This window comes from Plectropomus leopardus, chromosome 9 (genome assembly GCF_008729295.1).
Source record: "Plectropomus leopardus isolate mb chromosome 9, YSFRI_Pleo_2.0, whole genome shotgun sequence".
Taxonomy (NCBI): Eukaryota; Metazoa; Chordata; class Actinopteri; order Perciformes; family Serranidae; genus Plectropomus; species Plectropomus leopardus.
The window spans coordinates 18,332,824-18,347,846 of NC_056471.1; the positions used below are offsets into that span (position 1 = coordinate 18,332,824).

The 15,023-nt window shown below is 39.8% G+C and overlaps 2 protein-coding genes across 3 annotated transcripts; one reads left to right on the forward strand and one right to left on the reverse strand.

Annotated features, from left to right (window-relative positions):
- Positions 1-1,933: 1,933 nt before the first annotated feature.
- Positions 1,934-4,721, reverse strand: LOC121948487 (paired box protein Pax-5-like). The gene is made up of 7 exons (XM_042493885.1): positions 4,716-4,721; positions 4,415-4,617; positions 3,293-3,490; positions 3,130-3,161; positions 2,944-3,048; positions 2,032-2,175; positions 1,934-1,956 (listed from the first exon to the last, which is right to left on the reverse strand). Exons 1-7 carry the CDS (start codon positions 4,719-4,721, stop codon positions 1,934-1,936), a joined length of 711 nt encoding a protein of 236 aa, XP_042349819.1.
- A 1,634-nt stretch (positions 4,722-6,355) lies between these two features.
- Positions 6,356-14,841, forward strand: LOC121948139 (zinc finger CCHC domain-containing protein 7-like). Of its 2 annotated transcripts, none has more exons than XM_042493418.1 (8): positions 6,356-7,153; positions 9,328-9,380; positions 10,198-10,308; positions 11,704-11,874; positions 12,132-12,167; positions 12,439-12,537; positions 13,391-13,508; positions 14,229-14,841. In XM_042493418.1, the coding sequence occupies exons 1-8, from the start codon at positions 6,769-6,771 to the stop codon at positions 14,720-14,722; spliced, it is 1,467 nt and encodes a 488-aa protein (XP_042349352.1). In that variant the 5' UTR covers positions 6,356-6,768; the 3' UTR covers positions 14,723-14,841. The 2 variants fall into 2 exon arrangements, with proteins under 2 accessions (XP_042349352.1, XP_042349353.1); XM_042493419.1 differs by having other exon boundaries at positions 11,737-11,874.
- Positions 14,842-15,023: the final 182 nt, after the last annotated feature.

Sequence of the window (15,023 nt, forward strand, 5' to 3'; positions counted from 1 at the left end):
TGTGTTATAATTTGTTATAGTGGCATGTATCCATGCAGCATGGGGCTGTGCATCATCATGCTGCAACATGAGGTCATGATGAGGGATGAATGGGTTAACAATGGGTCTCCAGATGTCATCACAGTAGGGCTGTGCATGGCTGAATGTGGAGGTCCTGGGCTGGTGTGGTTACATGTAGTCTGCGGTTGTGAGGCCAGTTATATGTGCTGCCAAATTCACACAAACGACATTGGAGATGGTTTATGGTAGTGAAATAAACACTGTGTTCAACGGCAACGACAGGTGGACAATCCTGCAGGCAGCATGCCAGTAGCACCCTCCCTCAAAACTTGAAACATCTGTGGAAATTTAGAGTGACCTTTTATTGTCACCTATGCAGTAATCATGCTGTTAAATCAGCATCTTGATATGTCACACCTGAAAGGTGGATGGACTAACACAGATTTTAACAAATATGCACCCAAAATAAATCTTTTGTGAGCATTAAAAAAAGTCTTAGAACTTAAACTTAAACATGTGAATACTGGAAGCAAAAACAAAAGAGCAGCATTTACATCTTTGCTCAGTGTAAGTGGGCCTATCGACAGGCCTGGCTCATGTTGTATCACAGAGCACAGCCTGAGGTCTTTGGTCAGGTCCCTGTTGGTTTTTGTTATCTAGCCCAAAATAAGAGCTCCCTCTTGAGTTGCCTGGTTTTGCACTTGTGCCACTGTTCTCCCAGCAACAACGGCTTGCCTTGTAATGTCCACTGGAAAATTAGCTGCACAAAACTAATACCTAACAGCTCATTACTGTTAGACTGCTGCAGGGTGAGCGGCCAGCTCAGTGTTGTTGTTTGTAAAAGTGAGTCACAGTATCTCGTCTTGTCTTAATGAATTGATGAATATAAGACATTTTTTTAAAAAGTAGCTTTTAACAGAATAAATAACACAATCCTCTTCAGTAATATACAGTCCAGTTTGGACTGATTTCCTCCTCTGAGAAGTTTTGATGAATCCAGGCTCCCATCAGCTGAGTGTCTTCATCAAACAGATTGATCTGTTAGGCTCATTCGAGACAGGCTTTTCGCAGCGAGAGACATCGATATGTATGTATGCTATGTATTCCTCAAAGCTTTGTGACACAATTTATATTTAGGTGGCTGCTCCACATTTGTCTGAGTTTACAGTAGGTTTAATGTAATTAAATGGATAAATAACTGTTTTACAAATTCTAAGTTTTTAAGTTTTTTTTAAGCCATCTTTTTTTTTTTTTACAAAATCTTAGTTCCAATCTAACAACAACATAAGAATAAAAACAGAATGATATATGTAAAGTGTATGTGTATAATGTAAATTAACAATGATAGGAAGATAAATTTAGTAAAATAACTTAACTCAAATAGAATAAAAACCAACATTGCACATGATATTAAAAATCAGTAAAAGCAATATTGCACGTGATGTTAAAAAGTAATAAAAATAATATTGCACATGAGATGTCTGTTCTCTACACGCCTCCTACAGACTGATGCCCACTGCTGGCCAAGGGTTTCTTTCTCAGCTGTGTTCTTTGACCCCGCCCGTCCCTCTGGTATCTCCCACCTCCTCCTTTAATCCCTCATGCTGGAGGGGAGGCCAGGAGAGATGCACACTAAGGAGAGAAAACAGTCACAGTTCTCCATCACGGGGCCCCTAATGATGCTCCCCCTCAACCACTGACTGAGGAGAAAATGGCCACAGGGATGGGGGATAATATGTGGGACTGATGAAGCTCTGAAACAACAGCATTCACATGTCCTTTAACTCCTTTAAGTTATATAAATAAAACATGACAGATGAGGTATGTTATTTTGGTTTTATTTCAACATGTTTGTAATTGTGATTTTTGTCTTATTTTGATTTGAAATCATCGTGCTTTTGGCATTAAATGGGTGATATTCTTGAAGCCCTTTTCAGCTGAAATGACACGTTGACCCTAAACAGGTGAGAGAAACACATTAAAGCTGAACTCTTATCAGACATGAGTGATCATATTTTGATGCAGACTGACCTAAGAAGTCTGGATTATGATTAGCTTGCAGGCCAGGGTAGAAGGTCAGGCTGGAGAAAGAGGTCAGACAGGGGTCGGACCATCCCCAGGCGTCATTACAGGAACATGGCTGGTCGGGGTAGACGCTGCAGGAGACGTCCCCTCCTGGAAAACAGAGCAGCTTTTGTCCAGGTTCGCTTTTATTTCCTCTCCTACCTCCATGCCATTGTCACTTGTTCTAATTATTAGAATGACAAAACTCATGCATGTGCATGTTCCCAGGTGTAAGTATGTATATTTATCTGTGCAATCTTCTGTTCTAATGGTTGCAGTGATGGAGGAGTGGAGGTGTAAGCGGGCCTGTAATGAGCGGCCGAGGTGAGGGGGAGGCAGGGAGAAGCAGAGAGCCTGCTGGCTGAAAGGACAGAAGCCTGGGGCGCTGAGGTGGAGCTCCTGCTGTGGAGGTTGTTTCAGCCACAGTAATATTAACACAGAACCACCGGCTTTACTCATCAGTCTGCCGTGTGATCTGGTACCACTGTAATCCCTATATTATCCCTATAATCCCTATAAAATAATTTCTTAAATCTACTAATTTCTTGCAGTTTGTTAAACATCTGTCAATAAGGTGCTCATTGCTCCTTCTCAGGTTTCAAAAGTTTAAACACTTAATGAAGGCATATAGAAATAACACAGGTAAAGTGATGCTCCAGTTTTCAAAGTGTTAAATGAATCCAAATTAGATTTAGCTTTATTGGCCATGTATGTATGCAATTTCCTCAAAAGAAAATATTTAATGAATATAAAATTTGGTTAAAATAATGAGCAAATGAATCATATGCTGCTCATTGTTGGAAAAATTTGGATTTCTTAATTGTATTAATAAATCGTCACATGCACACACTGAAAAAAATAAGTGCTCTAATGTATTACCTTCCTTGTGTTTGCTGCATTTCCTGAATCCCAGAATTCCACTTATGGAGTAGGTGGATTCAGAGGAATAGGCTGTTCCCATGGTAACAGATGATGCTGATGACACTGCAAGGTCAGAGGTCAACATCAGGAAACACAGACAGGTCAAGAGAGAGTCGGGGGAATAGAGAAACTTACCGACTTCACAGGACTCAGACTGGACTTTGTTTCTGATGATCCTGTAAAGACAGAGTGAACCCACTTAACGTTCATTTTATTGATCTGATCTGTGTTGACCCCCCCCCCCCCCCCCCCCCCACACACACCTACACCTACACACACACACATACACACACAAGGTCATATATACCTGTTGATGGAGCTAATGCTGGGCACGCTGTCATGGTCGCACACTCGCTCTAGCAGCAGCCTGTCTCGGATCTCCCAGGCGAACATGGTGGGGTTGGTGTGTTTCAGATGCAGGATCATTTGCACAACTCTGGGAGTGGCCACTTTGGGCTTAGAGCCTCCGATCACTCCTGGTCTGATGCTCCCTGTCTCATTGTACCTGAATTCACAAAACTTTCTGTCAGAACACAGGGTTAACATTTTACCTGAGGAATATGTTTCATATATATATATATATATATATATATATATATAAAGAGAGAGAGATAATTTATGTATACAAAACTGGAGTAAAATGAGATAAACAGCGCACCATTATAGATTTAAAGAACAGCTTAACTATTAGACCTGGATGACATCAGTTTTCTTGTGCAGAATTTCAGGCGCCTTTCACAAGCATCTAAAAAACATCTACATCATCTACATCAAACATCTAAACTTCTGGTTTGATTTCTATTTCTTTCAAAAACGTGGAAAAAAGACAATCAGCCAATTGGCATGAAATGTCCTGCAAATTGCAGGGAAAAAAAGAGTTGAAAGTTAACTTTAAAGACCAAGACAAAGAGAGAGAGAGAAAAAGAGAGGGAATAACAAGACATTGATCAAATAACTAGGGGAAAAATAAATACATATATATTTATTCTTTTATATATAAAATTAAGCTACAGAGAAAGAATATATTAATTGTAGATATTTATATTTTTACTTCAGAACTTTTTCAGGTTATTACCTGCTTTTTTACTTTTCTTTTTTTTTGTTGCTAATTTCAGGTAATTTTCTTGTAATTTTTCATTAATTTCTTATTAAAGTTTTGGGGGTAATTTCTTGTTAAGTTGCTTGTTGCCTTCTTTCCAATGCATTATGACATAAAAGTGGACCATTTTTAAACATTTTTCCAAACAACAACAACAAAACCCCCCAAATTACACGTCAGTATTTAAAGATGTAAACACTTGTAATTTCGTTTTTGAAAGTGTTACACAAATACACAGGGTTTTGTAGGAAAAACATTGTCACTCAAAATCTGCTTCATTACAGAAGACTCTGTCTATAATTTAATACATAAGTGGGCTCTTTACTTTACCTGGTCAGTATCTTGCTGACACAGCCGTGACTGACGCGCAGGCGGCGGGAGATCTCACAGGGACGCACGCCTCGTTGCGCGAGCTCCACGATGCGCTGTCTCACCACGTGCGGTAACGGGCGCCCGTTAATGAAGACACCGCCGAGCTGGTTCATCCCACCGTGCCCTGGGCGTCCAAGGAACTCCACAATTATGACCACACACTGGCATTTGACCGTAATGTGCTCTTTAAAATTAACGCACAGGTGGCACCTCTTTACTTACCGTGCGTAACGGTGAGCGGCACCTGCCCAAAGCTTACGTCCATCACACTGCTGTCTGAATGTAAAAAGTCTGTAATCCTGCTAAACTTCTAGATGTTGTTTTCAAAAAAGTGCAGTTGGTCTCGAGGAAGAATCATTTTAATTCAAACAGAAACTGAAAAAAGAAGTTTGCACCGTGTTTGTTTGTTCTCCGTGCGCAGTGACAGCAGTGTGCCTTCAGCACCCGAGGGGTGGACAGCAGCACGCGCCTTTGAATGGACGCAGGGGTACACGCGCTCTATTATCTAATTACGTTTCGTGGTGAAGGCTCGGTTCTTGTGATCGGAGCAGCAGTCAGGATTTTAGAAACACAGAAGTTATACGCACACCACAAATGTAATAAATAGGCTAAATAGATTTTTCAATCAGTTAAGTGATTGATTATATAAGCTACATTTTATTTTCCAGTATAATGATTTAAACATTTATCAGTACACAAAATGAAATGTGCTAAACGCTGAGTTGGCATTCTTTTGGAAACCCAGTGCTGTTTCAAAGTCTTCACCTGGTGGAGAAGTGGATCACTAATTCTATTATTTTTTTCTTGGTATTTTTAGACAAAAATGCTGAAATCGGCCCATAATATTCATGTGTAAGATTTTAAATTGTAATGTGAACCTCCATGTTCCCAGAAAAAATACCAAAGAAATGATTTTAATAACTAATTTAGAATATAAGAACTTTTTTAGCCTCCAAGGCTGTAAAACAAAAGAAGTAAATATAATCCCACTTGAACCCAAACAACGTAGTCTCTACAATTTGAGTAGATGTTTGTATCTTGAATTAATAGCCTGATAAGAAAAGAGCAGAATAAAATGACAGCTCTTATAGTTAAACAAAACTTGTTTAGGATCACAAAAATCCACCAAAGGAAAACATTTCCTAGTTGCCTACAAGGAAACTACAATAAACTATATATTATCTTCTATACCATCTTGGTGGCCCAATGCGTTGGCTATTTGGGCATTATGACGTTAGTAGTTAAATGAGTCAATGGTGGAAAATGACTAAGTAAGCCTACGCTTAATATTAACGTTAAACGTTTAAACCTGCAATTTTGAGGTAATTTACCTACTTTAATATTCGCCTATAACGTTACTTCCCTTTATTTCCCTAAGGAAGGCTACTTTTCATTTTTTTTTTTTTAAATCCACAGCTTTATTTAACAAAAATATTCTGTATTAAATATATCAGGCAAACAAGAACACAAACATACATGAGAGCATAGATAATTGACATTCTACACAGACCATAAGAAATAAAAATAATAAATAATTATCATATCAAAACATAAACCAATAAAAAGAGTTAAATGTCAGACTTTTTACTCATTACATTTATTTAAGTTATGTTGCCATGGAAACCACCGTCTGTTTGCTGTTGACAGCTAACACTAGAAAAATAAATAAACATAGTCATTATAATGTTTCTTTTTTTGATCAAATAATAGATTAACAATAACTTATAGGTAATATATTAGAAATGGCAATTAAAAATGGTATGACAAAATGCATTGCAGCGTTGTCGGGAGAGATTTTGTCGTGTTTTTAAACGCTGGGTGCAGTTTTGGCTGTCCAACATTTTAACTCCCGGAAACGCCGGGCAAGTCAGTGCTTCGGACATTGTAAACACGACTAGAAGTTACATACCCTTCAGTTGTATGGAGGGAAATACTAGAACCACGTTTTGTATGAAGTGAACTTAAAACGGTAAGCGCCTGAAAAGTGCCAATACAGACTATTTGTTTGTGTTTTGTTGTGTTCGCTAATCTAGCCAGCCTCGGCTACTACAGAGCTAACGTTAGTTAACGTTAGCATAGCGCCGGTTAGCCTGATGGTAACCCACGTGTCAGTGTATCGTGAGTGTTTACAGACTCACTCCACAATTACATTTTCTAGAATTAAAACATAACCACGCAGGTTAATTTCTGCTCGGTTGCTTACTAGTTACTCAGAAAAACTTGTAAATAAGCCGTTAGCCACCGCTGTTTGGCAGCAGTGCGGTGAGCCGTCACTGGGTGGTGCTGTTCAGCTGCTGTCTTCAAGTTTTACTATGGACTACACCAAAGAAAATGAAGATGATGATGGCGAGGAAGGCAGCAAAGACGACCTTTCCTTTATTGAGGACTACAGTAGCTCAGGAGGAGAAGAAGAGTTCGAGTTCACGCAGCAGAAACATCACAGCAGCTGTAAACAAACTGCTCGGCTCAACAGGGAGAGCTCTCCTCCGCTCCTCCTGGCCTTCAACATCACCTCCGGACGGTCTCTGCAGCTCAGCCGCCAGAGCTCTGCCTCCACTTTGCAGGAGGATGAGGAGGACAGTGACCAGCCCATCGAGGAGTGGATGATCGTGGAAGGAGAGGAGCAGGTGGGAGACTCAAGCATCCAGCTCAACCTGAGCTACTGGAGCAGCTCAGAGGATGACTCTGGAGATGAAGGTTAGATTATACTTTGTCTCACTGTAGTTGTACACGGTATTGTTGTCTTTTATACAGTGTCAACACTCCTACTAACAGTGCAAGAAAATATTTTTATAGTAGTTAAATTTGCATTTTTTTCTGAAATGTTTACCTGTGAGTGAAATACATACAAGCTGTATGTTCAAGAGTGTCCAGCTACAGGTGCTGAATGGTATGCTTTGCCATTGAATAATAATAACAATAGTAATAATAACTTTATTTATATAGCACCTTTAATACAGAGTTTACAAAGTGCTTCGACAGACGAAGCAAAAACAGAAATGGGATACATGGAAGGTAAACAAGCAAGACAAAACTAGGGTTTAGAGTGAGGATAACATTAACACACAAGAACAAATAATGCAAGATTCAGGAAGCAAATGTCAGTATAAAATGATACGAACAAATAGACCAAAAACAACAAAAGCAAAACACAACAAAAAACACAAATGAAAGGAAGTAAAAGAAATAAGACATAAAGTAGGTCAAAAAATAAAAAGATGATATCACAAAGCAAGTCTATAAAATTGGGTTTTTAGAAATGATTTAAAATAAGTCGCTGACTCTGCAAGTCTTCTCTCCTCAGACAGGTTTTTCTAAAGCCTGATGACAAAGGCATGATCACCTTTAGATTTAAGCCTCGACTTTCAAATGGCCATAAGAGACCCACCTGAGGCTCTAAAGATTGGGCAAGCTTGTGATTGGTAAAATCTTTAAATCTATTCTTAAACGAACAGGGAGCCAGTGGAGGGAAGCTAGGATTGGAGTGATGTGATGTTTGTTAAAACCAGTGAGAAGCTGAGCTGCTGCCTTCTGAGCAAGTTGGGGGTGGGAGAGGGATTTTTGGTTCATGCCAGAGAGGAGGGAGTTACAGTAATTGAGTCTTGAGAAAATTAGTGCATGATTGCCTTTTTCTAGGTCTGAGTGAGGAAGTATTGATTTGATTCTGGAGATGGTTCTAAGATGCAGGAAGCATAACTGGACAATGTTATTGATATATGATTAAGTGTAAGTAAGTGAATGACTGATAGACAGTGGCATGGTGCAGGATCAAGTAAAAGCAGTAAAAAATGGAAAAGTTCAAATAAACAAAAAGCAGGGCCCAGAAATCCAAGGCGTATCTCTAGTTGCTGTTATTTATCAGTATAGTAGTGGTTTAGATTAATCTTTCCCTCAGTTGATATAAGTTAATATTAATTAAAGGAAGACTTTAATAAGTTTGATTTATTGTATGGTTTTAGTTGATATATTGAGAAAACAGCTTTAAATTGTGCCCAAGTTTACAGACATGCTTTTTCTCAAGTCAAAAATAAAAACTCAATGTAAGAGGTACATAGTGGTCCACTTACAGACATCACAGGCCACATGGCTGTTACTATTCTTAAAGACATTAAGTTTAATGAAAGTGTTTATTGAAATCTCTGGAGATCTACAAGGATTGTCTCCTTTTTTTTTATCTGGAAAGAGAAAAACTCATTTCCAGCATAATTGATAACTCCATGAGCAGTAATACGTCATTATGCAGCAAAGTCACCAGCTCAGACAGTTATTCTTTGTGTCAGTCCTCCAGTATGGGATATAGACAAAAATGAAAAATAAAGATAAGTCAAATAGAAATACATTTCTGTAGATACATTTTATGCAAAGCGGTACACAGAGAGTTACAGAGATTTCTGTAAATTTATGGGAGTGCAATTTATTTTTAAACCTATTCAGAGACAGTTTTCTCAGCATGCACTCCATTTTTCAGAGATGCTCTGCTTCGCATTAATGAAGATACTCATATTCACACCAGGGAGCTGCCCTGTGCAATCACTCCATCTTGTCTTGCCAGCCAGCAGCTCCACTGGAGCAGAGAGGTTTTTTAGTTTTCCCATACACCTCACCTCAGTAATAGATATAATATGAAGGTCAAGTGTATTTCCTCAATTTTCCAAGTCCTGAGAGCTGCAGCTTTTTAAGACCTCGGAAAGACTATATTTAGCCGACTAGGCTTCGAAAAATCATCCTTTATTGGTAAAAGCTTTTTTTTTTAAATGTGTGTTGCATTTAAAGAGATATCCTGCCTGAGAGACACAATTCTAGCTTTAATTTTGGATTATATTTATGTCTCCAAAACTTAATGCTCTCCTCGGTCATTCTCTCCCTCGTAGATCAGACTGAGGAATCAGTGAAGAATACCTGGGCCATATCAGAGAAAGACAAGGTAAGTTGTGATATCTTTTAATTTCAGAGGAATCTTACAGTAGAGATAATTTATTCAAAGCAATATGCATTTCCTGTTATTATCTACGTTTCTGTTATGAGGCACATTAATATTAGTGATGCACAATAATATCGGCATTTCATCGTTATCGACAGATATTGCCTTTAAAATGAAATATCAGAATTGGTCAAGATTTGGATTTCTGTCGATATCACAAACAGATTTTTTTTTTTAAATCGACAGAGTGAACATCAACCCTAAGTTAAAGTGTTTTTCTTATTTTGCACAATGAATGAATATTAGATGCACTGAAAAGCTTTGTGTTTTATGTCTCCATCTGCTGGTGGGCCGTGATGGTGAGCGTGTGCCTTATCAGAATCAGAAATACTTTATTGATCACTGGGGGGAAATTGTGTTATGATGTTAATTCCACTACAGAATAGACTTGATGATCGCTGAAATTAGGTGGGGAAAAAAGTTGCTATATTGATATCGTATTGATTGTTGACCGAATGAGTTGTTGTATAGTGGCATATTTGCTATCTGCAAAAATCCAATATTGTGCATCCCTAATTATCACTATTCAAAAGCAAAAATTGTCCAATTAAACTAAAATGCATGCACGCATTAAGAAAGGCGTGTAAAACTTAAACTTACGTGCACTATACCTTTAGATTTCTATTGTGATGATGTAACTGTGGCGGGAAAATTGTTTTTGAAAATTTCGGCTGACTTTTGTCTACTATTACAGCATGAACGTACAAGTGCTGAATTTAAAATAAAGCCTGTTGTGTTTTTATTTTTTGACATTGTTTAGTACGGTGCTGACTGGTCACTGCCCAGCCGCTATTTTTTGACTGGTCGTTCTCTGACATGTAACATCTGCAACAGGACGGGACACCTTGCCAAAAGCTGCTACTACCACAAGGTAGAGGAACACACTCATCTACACCTTTTCTTTTCTGTACACATAATACACTTTAACACTGTCATTAAGTAGGTAAAAAGCAGAGAGCACGGTCTTGGATAAGAAATAGCGATTACAAGACCTTATTGCAGCTGGTTAATAACCCTGATTCAGGTTGAAATACAGACACAGCTGCGGAGATTTCTGGCTTGATGAATCACTTTTAGGAGGCGTCCTGGTGTGTCATTGATCTCCTGTTGGTGTCCGGCTGATCTGCCCCTCTCCTTCCCTGTGTTTCCTGCTGTTCTGTACTTTGAACTAAACAATTATGAGAAAATGCTAAGATGCTCTTATTCTGTGCTCTGTTTTGACAACCGTCCTTAATATTTTAAGCTTTATGTTTCATTATATGACATTCAGAATCACTAGATTTCACAATAGAAAGCCAGAATCTCAAAAACAAATGGATGCGTCAGCCAAACCTCCCCCTCCCTTTGCTTTTCCCCAAAGGCTCCGAGTCTAGCTGAAACCTTTAGCAGCCATCTTGTAAACGCTAGACCAATGTTGACTCTGGTCTTAACTCTATCTTTGTCTCGGGCCTTTTTGGCCAAAAAACATGTTTTCCTCGATTGAGGAAAATCTGGAATGTTGCTTTCAGCTAAACTCTTCAAACTGCACCCTGCCGCCTCGCTTTTACAATGCTGCGTTCAGGTCCTTCTCCTAAAGCCCCCTTTATAATGCCTGTTTAAGATGGGAAAATTTTGCCGTTATACCGCCTCGCTGTTCTGTATAAACAATGGTGGAATGGGGGGACAGAGTTATCTCGCACTTAAGTTGGCAGTGGAGGTAGTAACGGTGCTGAAATGGTGTCTGCATAAAAGTGACAGCCGGCAGGAAAGAATCATGAACTGTTTGTCCGGTTCAGTGTAAAAATGCAAAGGTAGCATTGAGTAGTGACTTCCTTGAGGCCGTGTAGCTTGTGATGTCTGTGTAAAAGGGGCTGTAGTCTCTTTAGAAAACACAGGGAGGGCCGACAGTTTCATAGGGAGCTCACACGCAGCCAGCTCGGCTATGAAAATAAAGAATGCAGATGCTTTCATTAAAGGACACAGAGGGAAGTGATTGATATTGCCGTGCTGTTATGAGAAATTGTGCCATTACGTTGAAAAACAGATGCCATTAACATTATAATTGTGGAATGTAATAACTTTCCTCTGTAGGTTTCTGACAGTTTCTGCTCAGAATGACTTGATCACAGAGTATTTAATGTTTCTTTGCCTCCCAGACTGCCATAAATTACAACAGAGACATAAGTGTTGATGTAATCCCATCGTCACCTGCAGAGGTTGACCCAAAAGATCACAGCACCCGTCGTAATACCCTTGGAAAAAATGTCTCTCCTCTTGGTGCCAGCAGAAATGTCCCACCTGTGTCCTTTGTGGGCTCCAGGGCCACATCCAGAGGGACTGTCCGGGCCGGCCGTGTCCCAGCTGTGGACTGCCTTCACACGGCCTCAGGCCCTGTGGAAGGCCCCCGGTGTGGAAGCAACACTGTCAGCGCTGTGGGATGTCGGGGCACCTTTCTGATGTGAGTTTGTCCCTTTGCCCCAAGGTGTGGCCCCTGTTGGTGTTTGTGTTGGGGAGTGTGTTTCTGTGTCGATGGAAACCTTAAAAGGATTTGTCAGTTGTGTGTTGACATATTCAGCAGCCTCAGGAGTGTGTGTGTGTGTGGGCCTCTTTTATGAAGTGTTGTTTGACCTCGGCAGTTTCTCATTTGCACACGGCTCTTGTCTGTATTCTAGCTCAAAAGAGTAATTTCTGCTTTGTTTGATGGGTTTTCTTCAGGCCTGCCCCGATACGTGGAGACAGTACCACCTCACAGTGAGTTGATGTTTTTACTTCTCTTAGCATGATGCAAAACACTTTTCCACATTAAAACGTCTTTTCGGGTGACTTTATGAATAGCCATTGTTTGAAATTAGAGAACAGAAATTATCCAAACAGCGAGGAGTTGGCAGAAGACCATAATAATCATGTTTATAAGAAGCTGGTGAGACTTCAGCTCTGAATGCATGGATGTGTGTTGATAAAACTTTAAAGATTTCCACTACTGTTTTTCCACTTCAAAAAATTTTCTTTTACAATTTTCCAGATCCGGTTAGAGCTTCCAGTGAGGCCACGGACAGTCCTCAAACATAAGAAATGCCCCGCTCACTGTTACAACTGCTCTAAGAGGGGACACTATGGCTATGTAAGTGGCCAGTGAAAGAAATCCTCTCACCTTTACCTTCTCTCCTTTCCTTCTTGTCTTGATCTTTGTTGCCCTAATATGTTATCTCTCTATTATGTCTTCACACAGCTTTTAAAAATAATGGCGTTGTTTTAGAAGGTTTTTTTTGCAATAAAACTGTGGGAGTGAGAGAAAATAGCAAAAATGGTTGCAATTTTTAAAAAAAAATAATTAATTGAAAATAAAAGGCATCCAGTTCCAGTGAAAATAAAATGTCATTGTTCTGAGTTTGGGATTTATACTAGACTAACATTACCACTAATCATGCATATTTAATCTTTCAACACTTGCAAAACATCGAGATGCAACAGCCTCTGTCATGGTGATTTTCAGCCATTCTCTCCGGGTGTGTTTCATGAAAAAACGTTTTTGCAGTTGATGACTTTGGTTTGTGGTCAACTGTGGTGCAAGACAGTTTACCCCCTCTTTTGTGCAGCGCGTCAGAAAATTGCCTTGCGTGGTTTTTCACAGTAATTCTTGTTGGTAAATGTGAGATATTTGTGTCGCACATGTTTGCGACTTCACAACCAGAAACAAGGAAATGAGTTTGGTGACATTATACCAGGGACTGATATGATTGGTGAAATTTGCGGATAAGTTGCAGTGATTGGACAAAATCCCAGGGTTATGCAGGTTGAATATGTGTTAATTTTTAAAATCAAAAACATCCTGGCGGGGCTGTTTACACTGTCCAATGTCTCTCTCCGCCTTCGTCTTCTTGCCTGTTTACCTCTGTGTAACATCTTCTTCTTTCATTCTGTCTCTTCTCGCTTAATGGCATTCAATTTGATCTTTTCTACTCTGTTGGTATCAGGAGTGCACTAAGAGGAGAATGATCAGTGGGACTTTTCCTTCACTGCCTTATGTTTGCCACTATGACTCCATGGAGGACATCCTCCAACGTCACACCGGGAAGCAGAAAAGAGCCAGAGGTGACAAAACGATTATTATTATATATATTGTGTTTTATCTGTGAACAGTTTTGTTTGTATAGATGGATATCATTGACATAAATAGGGTTGACTAAAATAATAGACAACACAATTTAATTCAGCAGCACCACAAATCGCAGCTTCCTGAATGCTCCTCGAGTTTAAACACCTCTCTGAACCAGTTTCAACTTTCGTGAAGATAGCATTTCTAGGCTGCTGTATTACACTGCATTAGTTTTCGCTAGCTCTACCTAATAAAGTGACAACTGAGTGTAAATCCTATTTTCAGTTTCCTTTCAGCTGTGTTTTTTCTGGCCGGTTAGCTTCCATTCTGCTCACCAGCTGGTTGCTAACTTTCTCTGTATGCTGTTTGGTGCTGGGCAAGTATCGTATTTGGTTTGCTTAAAGTCTCGTCACTGAAAACGGCTGCCTTCTGTGGCTGAAATCAGTTTTAGTTAGAGTAGTAAGGAGTGACTCAAACAGTAAAGTTGTTGACTGTAAAACCAAAACAATGAGCTAAAAGGTGCTCCTCCGTAGACATGTGGAGAACTTCAGTGTCTTTTTTTCTAAGCGAGCAACCCCTTTTACGTTACATTTGATCTGTTGTTCATATGAAAATATTAATTAGTGCAGCTGTAAACAACAGCCTCTTTTAAGTTATTGTTCAACTACACAGGCTGAACTTAATGATTATTTTCTCTTTCAATGTTCTGTTTTCAGATCTGTTGGGTGCTGGATCCCTGCCTCTCTCAGACCAGCAGCACTTGTCTGCACCAACAGCCGAGAGCGGTGAGAAGAATCAGCCAGTCCAGGGGAGGAACAACACAAAGCAGGCGACGTGTAGCCGCATCGGCAGGAGGAAGACGTGGCCAGAGAGGCGCAGAGAGAGACGGGAGGTGAAGAAGCTCAGGAGAGAGGCTCAGGCAAGACGAGAAGGAGGACTTCTGGGGCGATCCACGAGGAACTCTGATGATGAAGTTTGCCCTGCAGACCCTTTTTGTTCCGCACTGCGCGGTCACGAGCAGTCCACACTCTCGCCACAGAGAAAAAGGAGGGATGAGGCAGGTGGCAGGAGCAGGAAGAGCAGAGAGGCCGAGAGGTGGAAGAAGAGAGGAGGGATGAAACGTGGGGATTTATATCCCCACGGTGTCACAGACATCGGCAGTGAAAACCTTCTTTCCCCAAAACAGAGAGTGCGCCATCGCCGAAGATAAGGCGTCATTGTTTTTTTTTTCTGAAGTAGTAACAAATTTAATGAACAAAAAATGCTTTTGTATGTGTCTGTGAATGATTTGTTTATTTATTGTCAATACAATAAAACTGTAGAATGGCATATACAGTTGAAGATGCTCATCTTCAGTATAGCTGGTATGAATTTACTTTAACTTTGTTCAGCAAGTACAAGTATAGTGTATATTGGCCAAAGTCTATGCAAGTGTATTTTTTAACAGAGTATTTAGGAAAATGTTACTGTTTGTTATTTTTGAGAGGTAGGGGTGGTTTTAAACAAGGGAG

Excerpts from the sequence above, each read along its gene's own strand:
- LOC121948487 (XM_042493885.1), bottom strand. Across the intron at positions 3,491-4,414 it reads GTCAGCAAGATACTGACCAG|GTACAATGAGACAGGGAGCA; the intron begins GTAAAGTAAAGA and ends TTGTGAATTCAG. Across the intron at positions 3,162-3,292 it reads AGCATTAGCTCCATCAACAG|GATCATCAGAAACAAAGTCC; the intron begins GTATATATGACC and ends CTGTCTTTACAG.
- LOC121948139 (XM_042493418.1), top strand. The coding sequence starts at position 6,769 with ATGGACTACACCAAAGAAAATGAAGATGATGATGGCGAGGAAGGCAGC. Across the intron at positions 7,154-9,327 it reads GGATGACTCTGGAGATGAAG|ATCAGACTGAGGAATCAGTG; the intron begins GTTAGATTATAC and ends TCTCCCTCGTAG. Across the intron at positions 13,509-14,228 it reads GAAGCAGAAAAGAGCCAGAG|ATCTGTTGGGTGCTGGATCC; the intron begins GTGACAAAACGA and ends TTCTGTTTTCAG.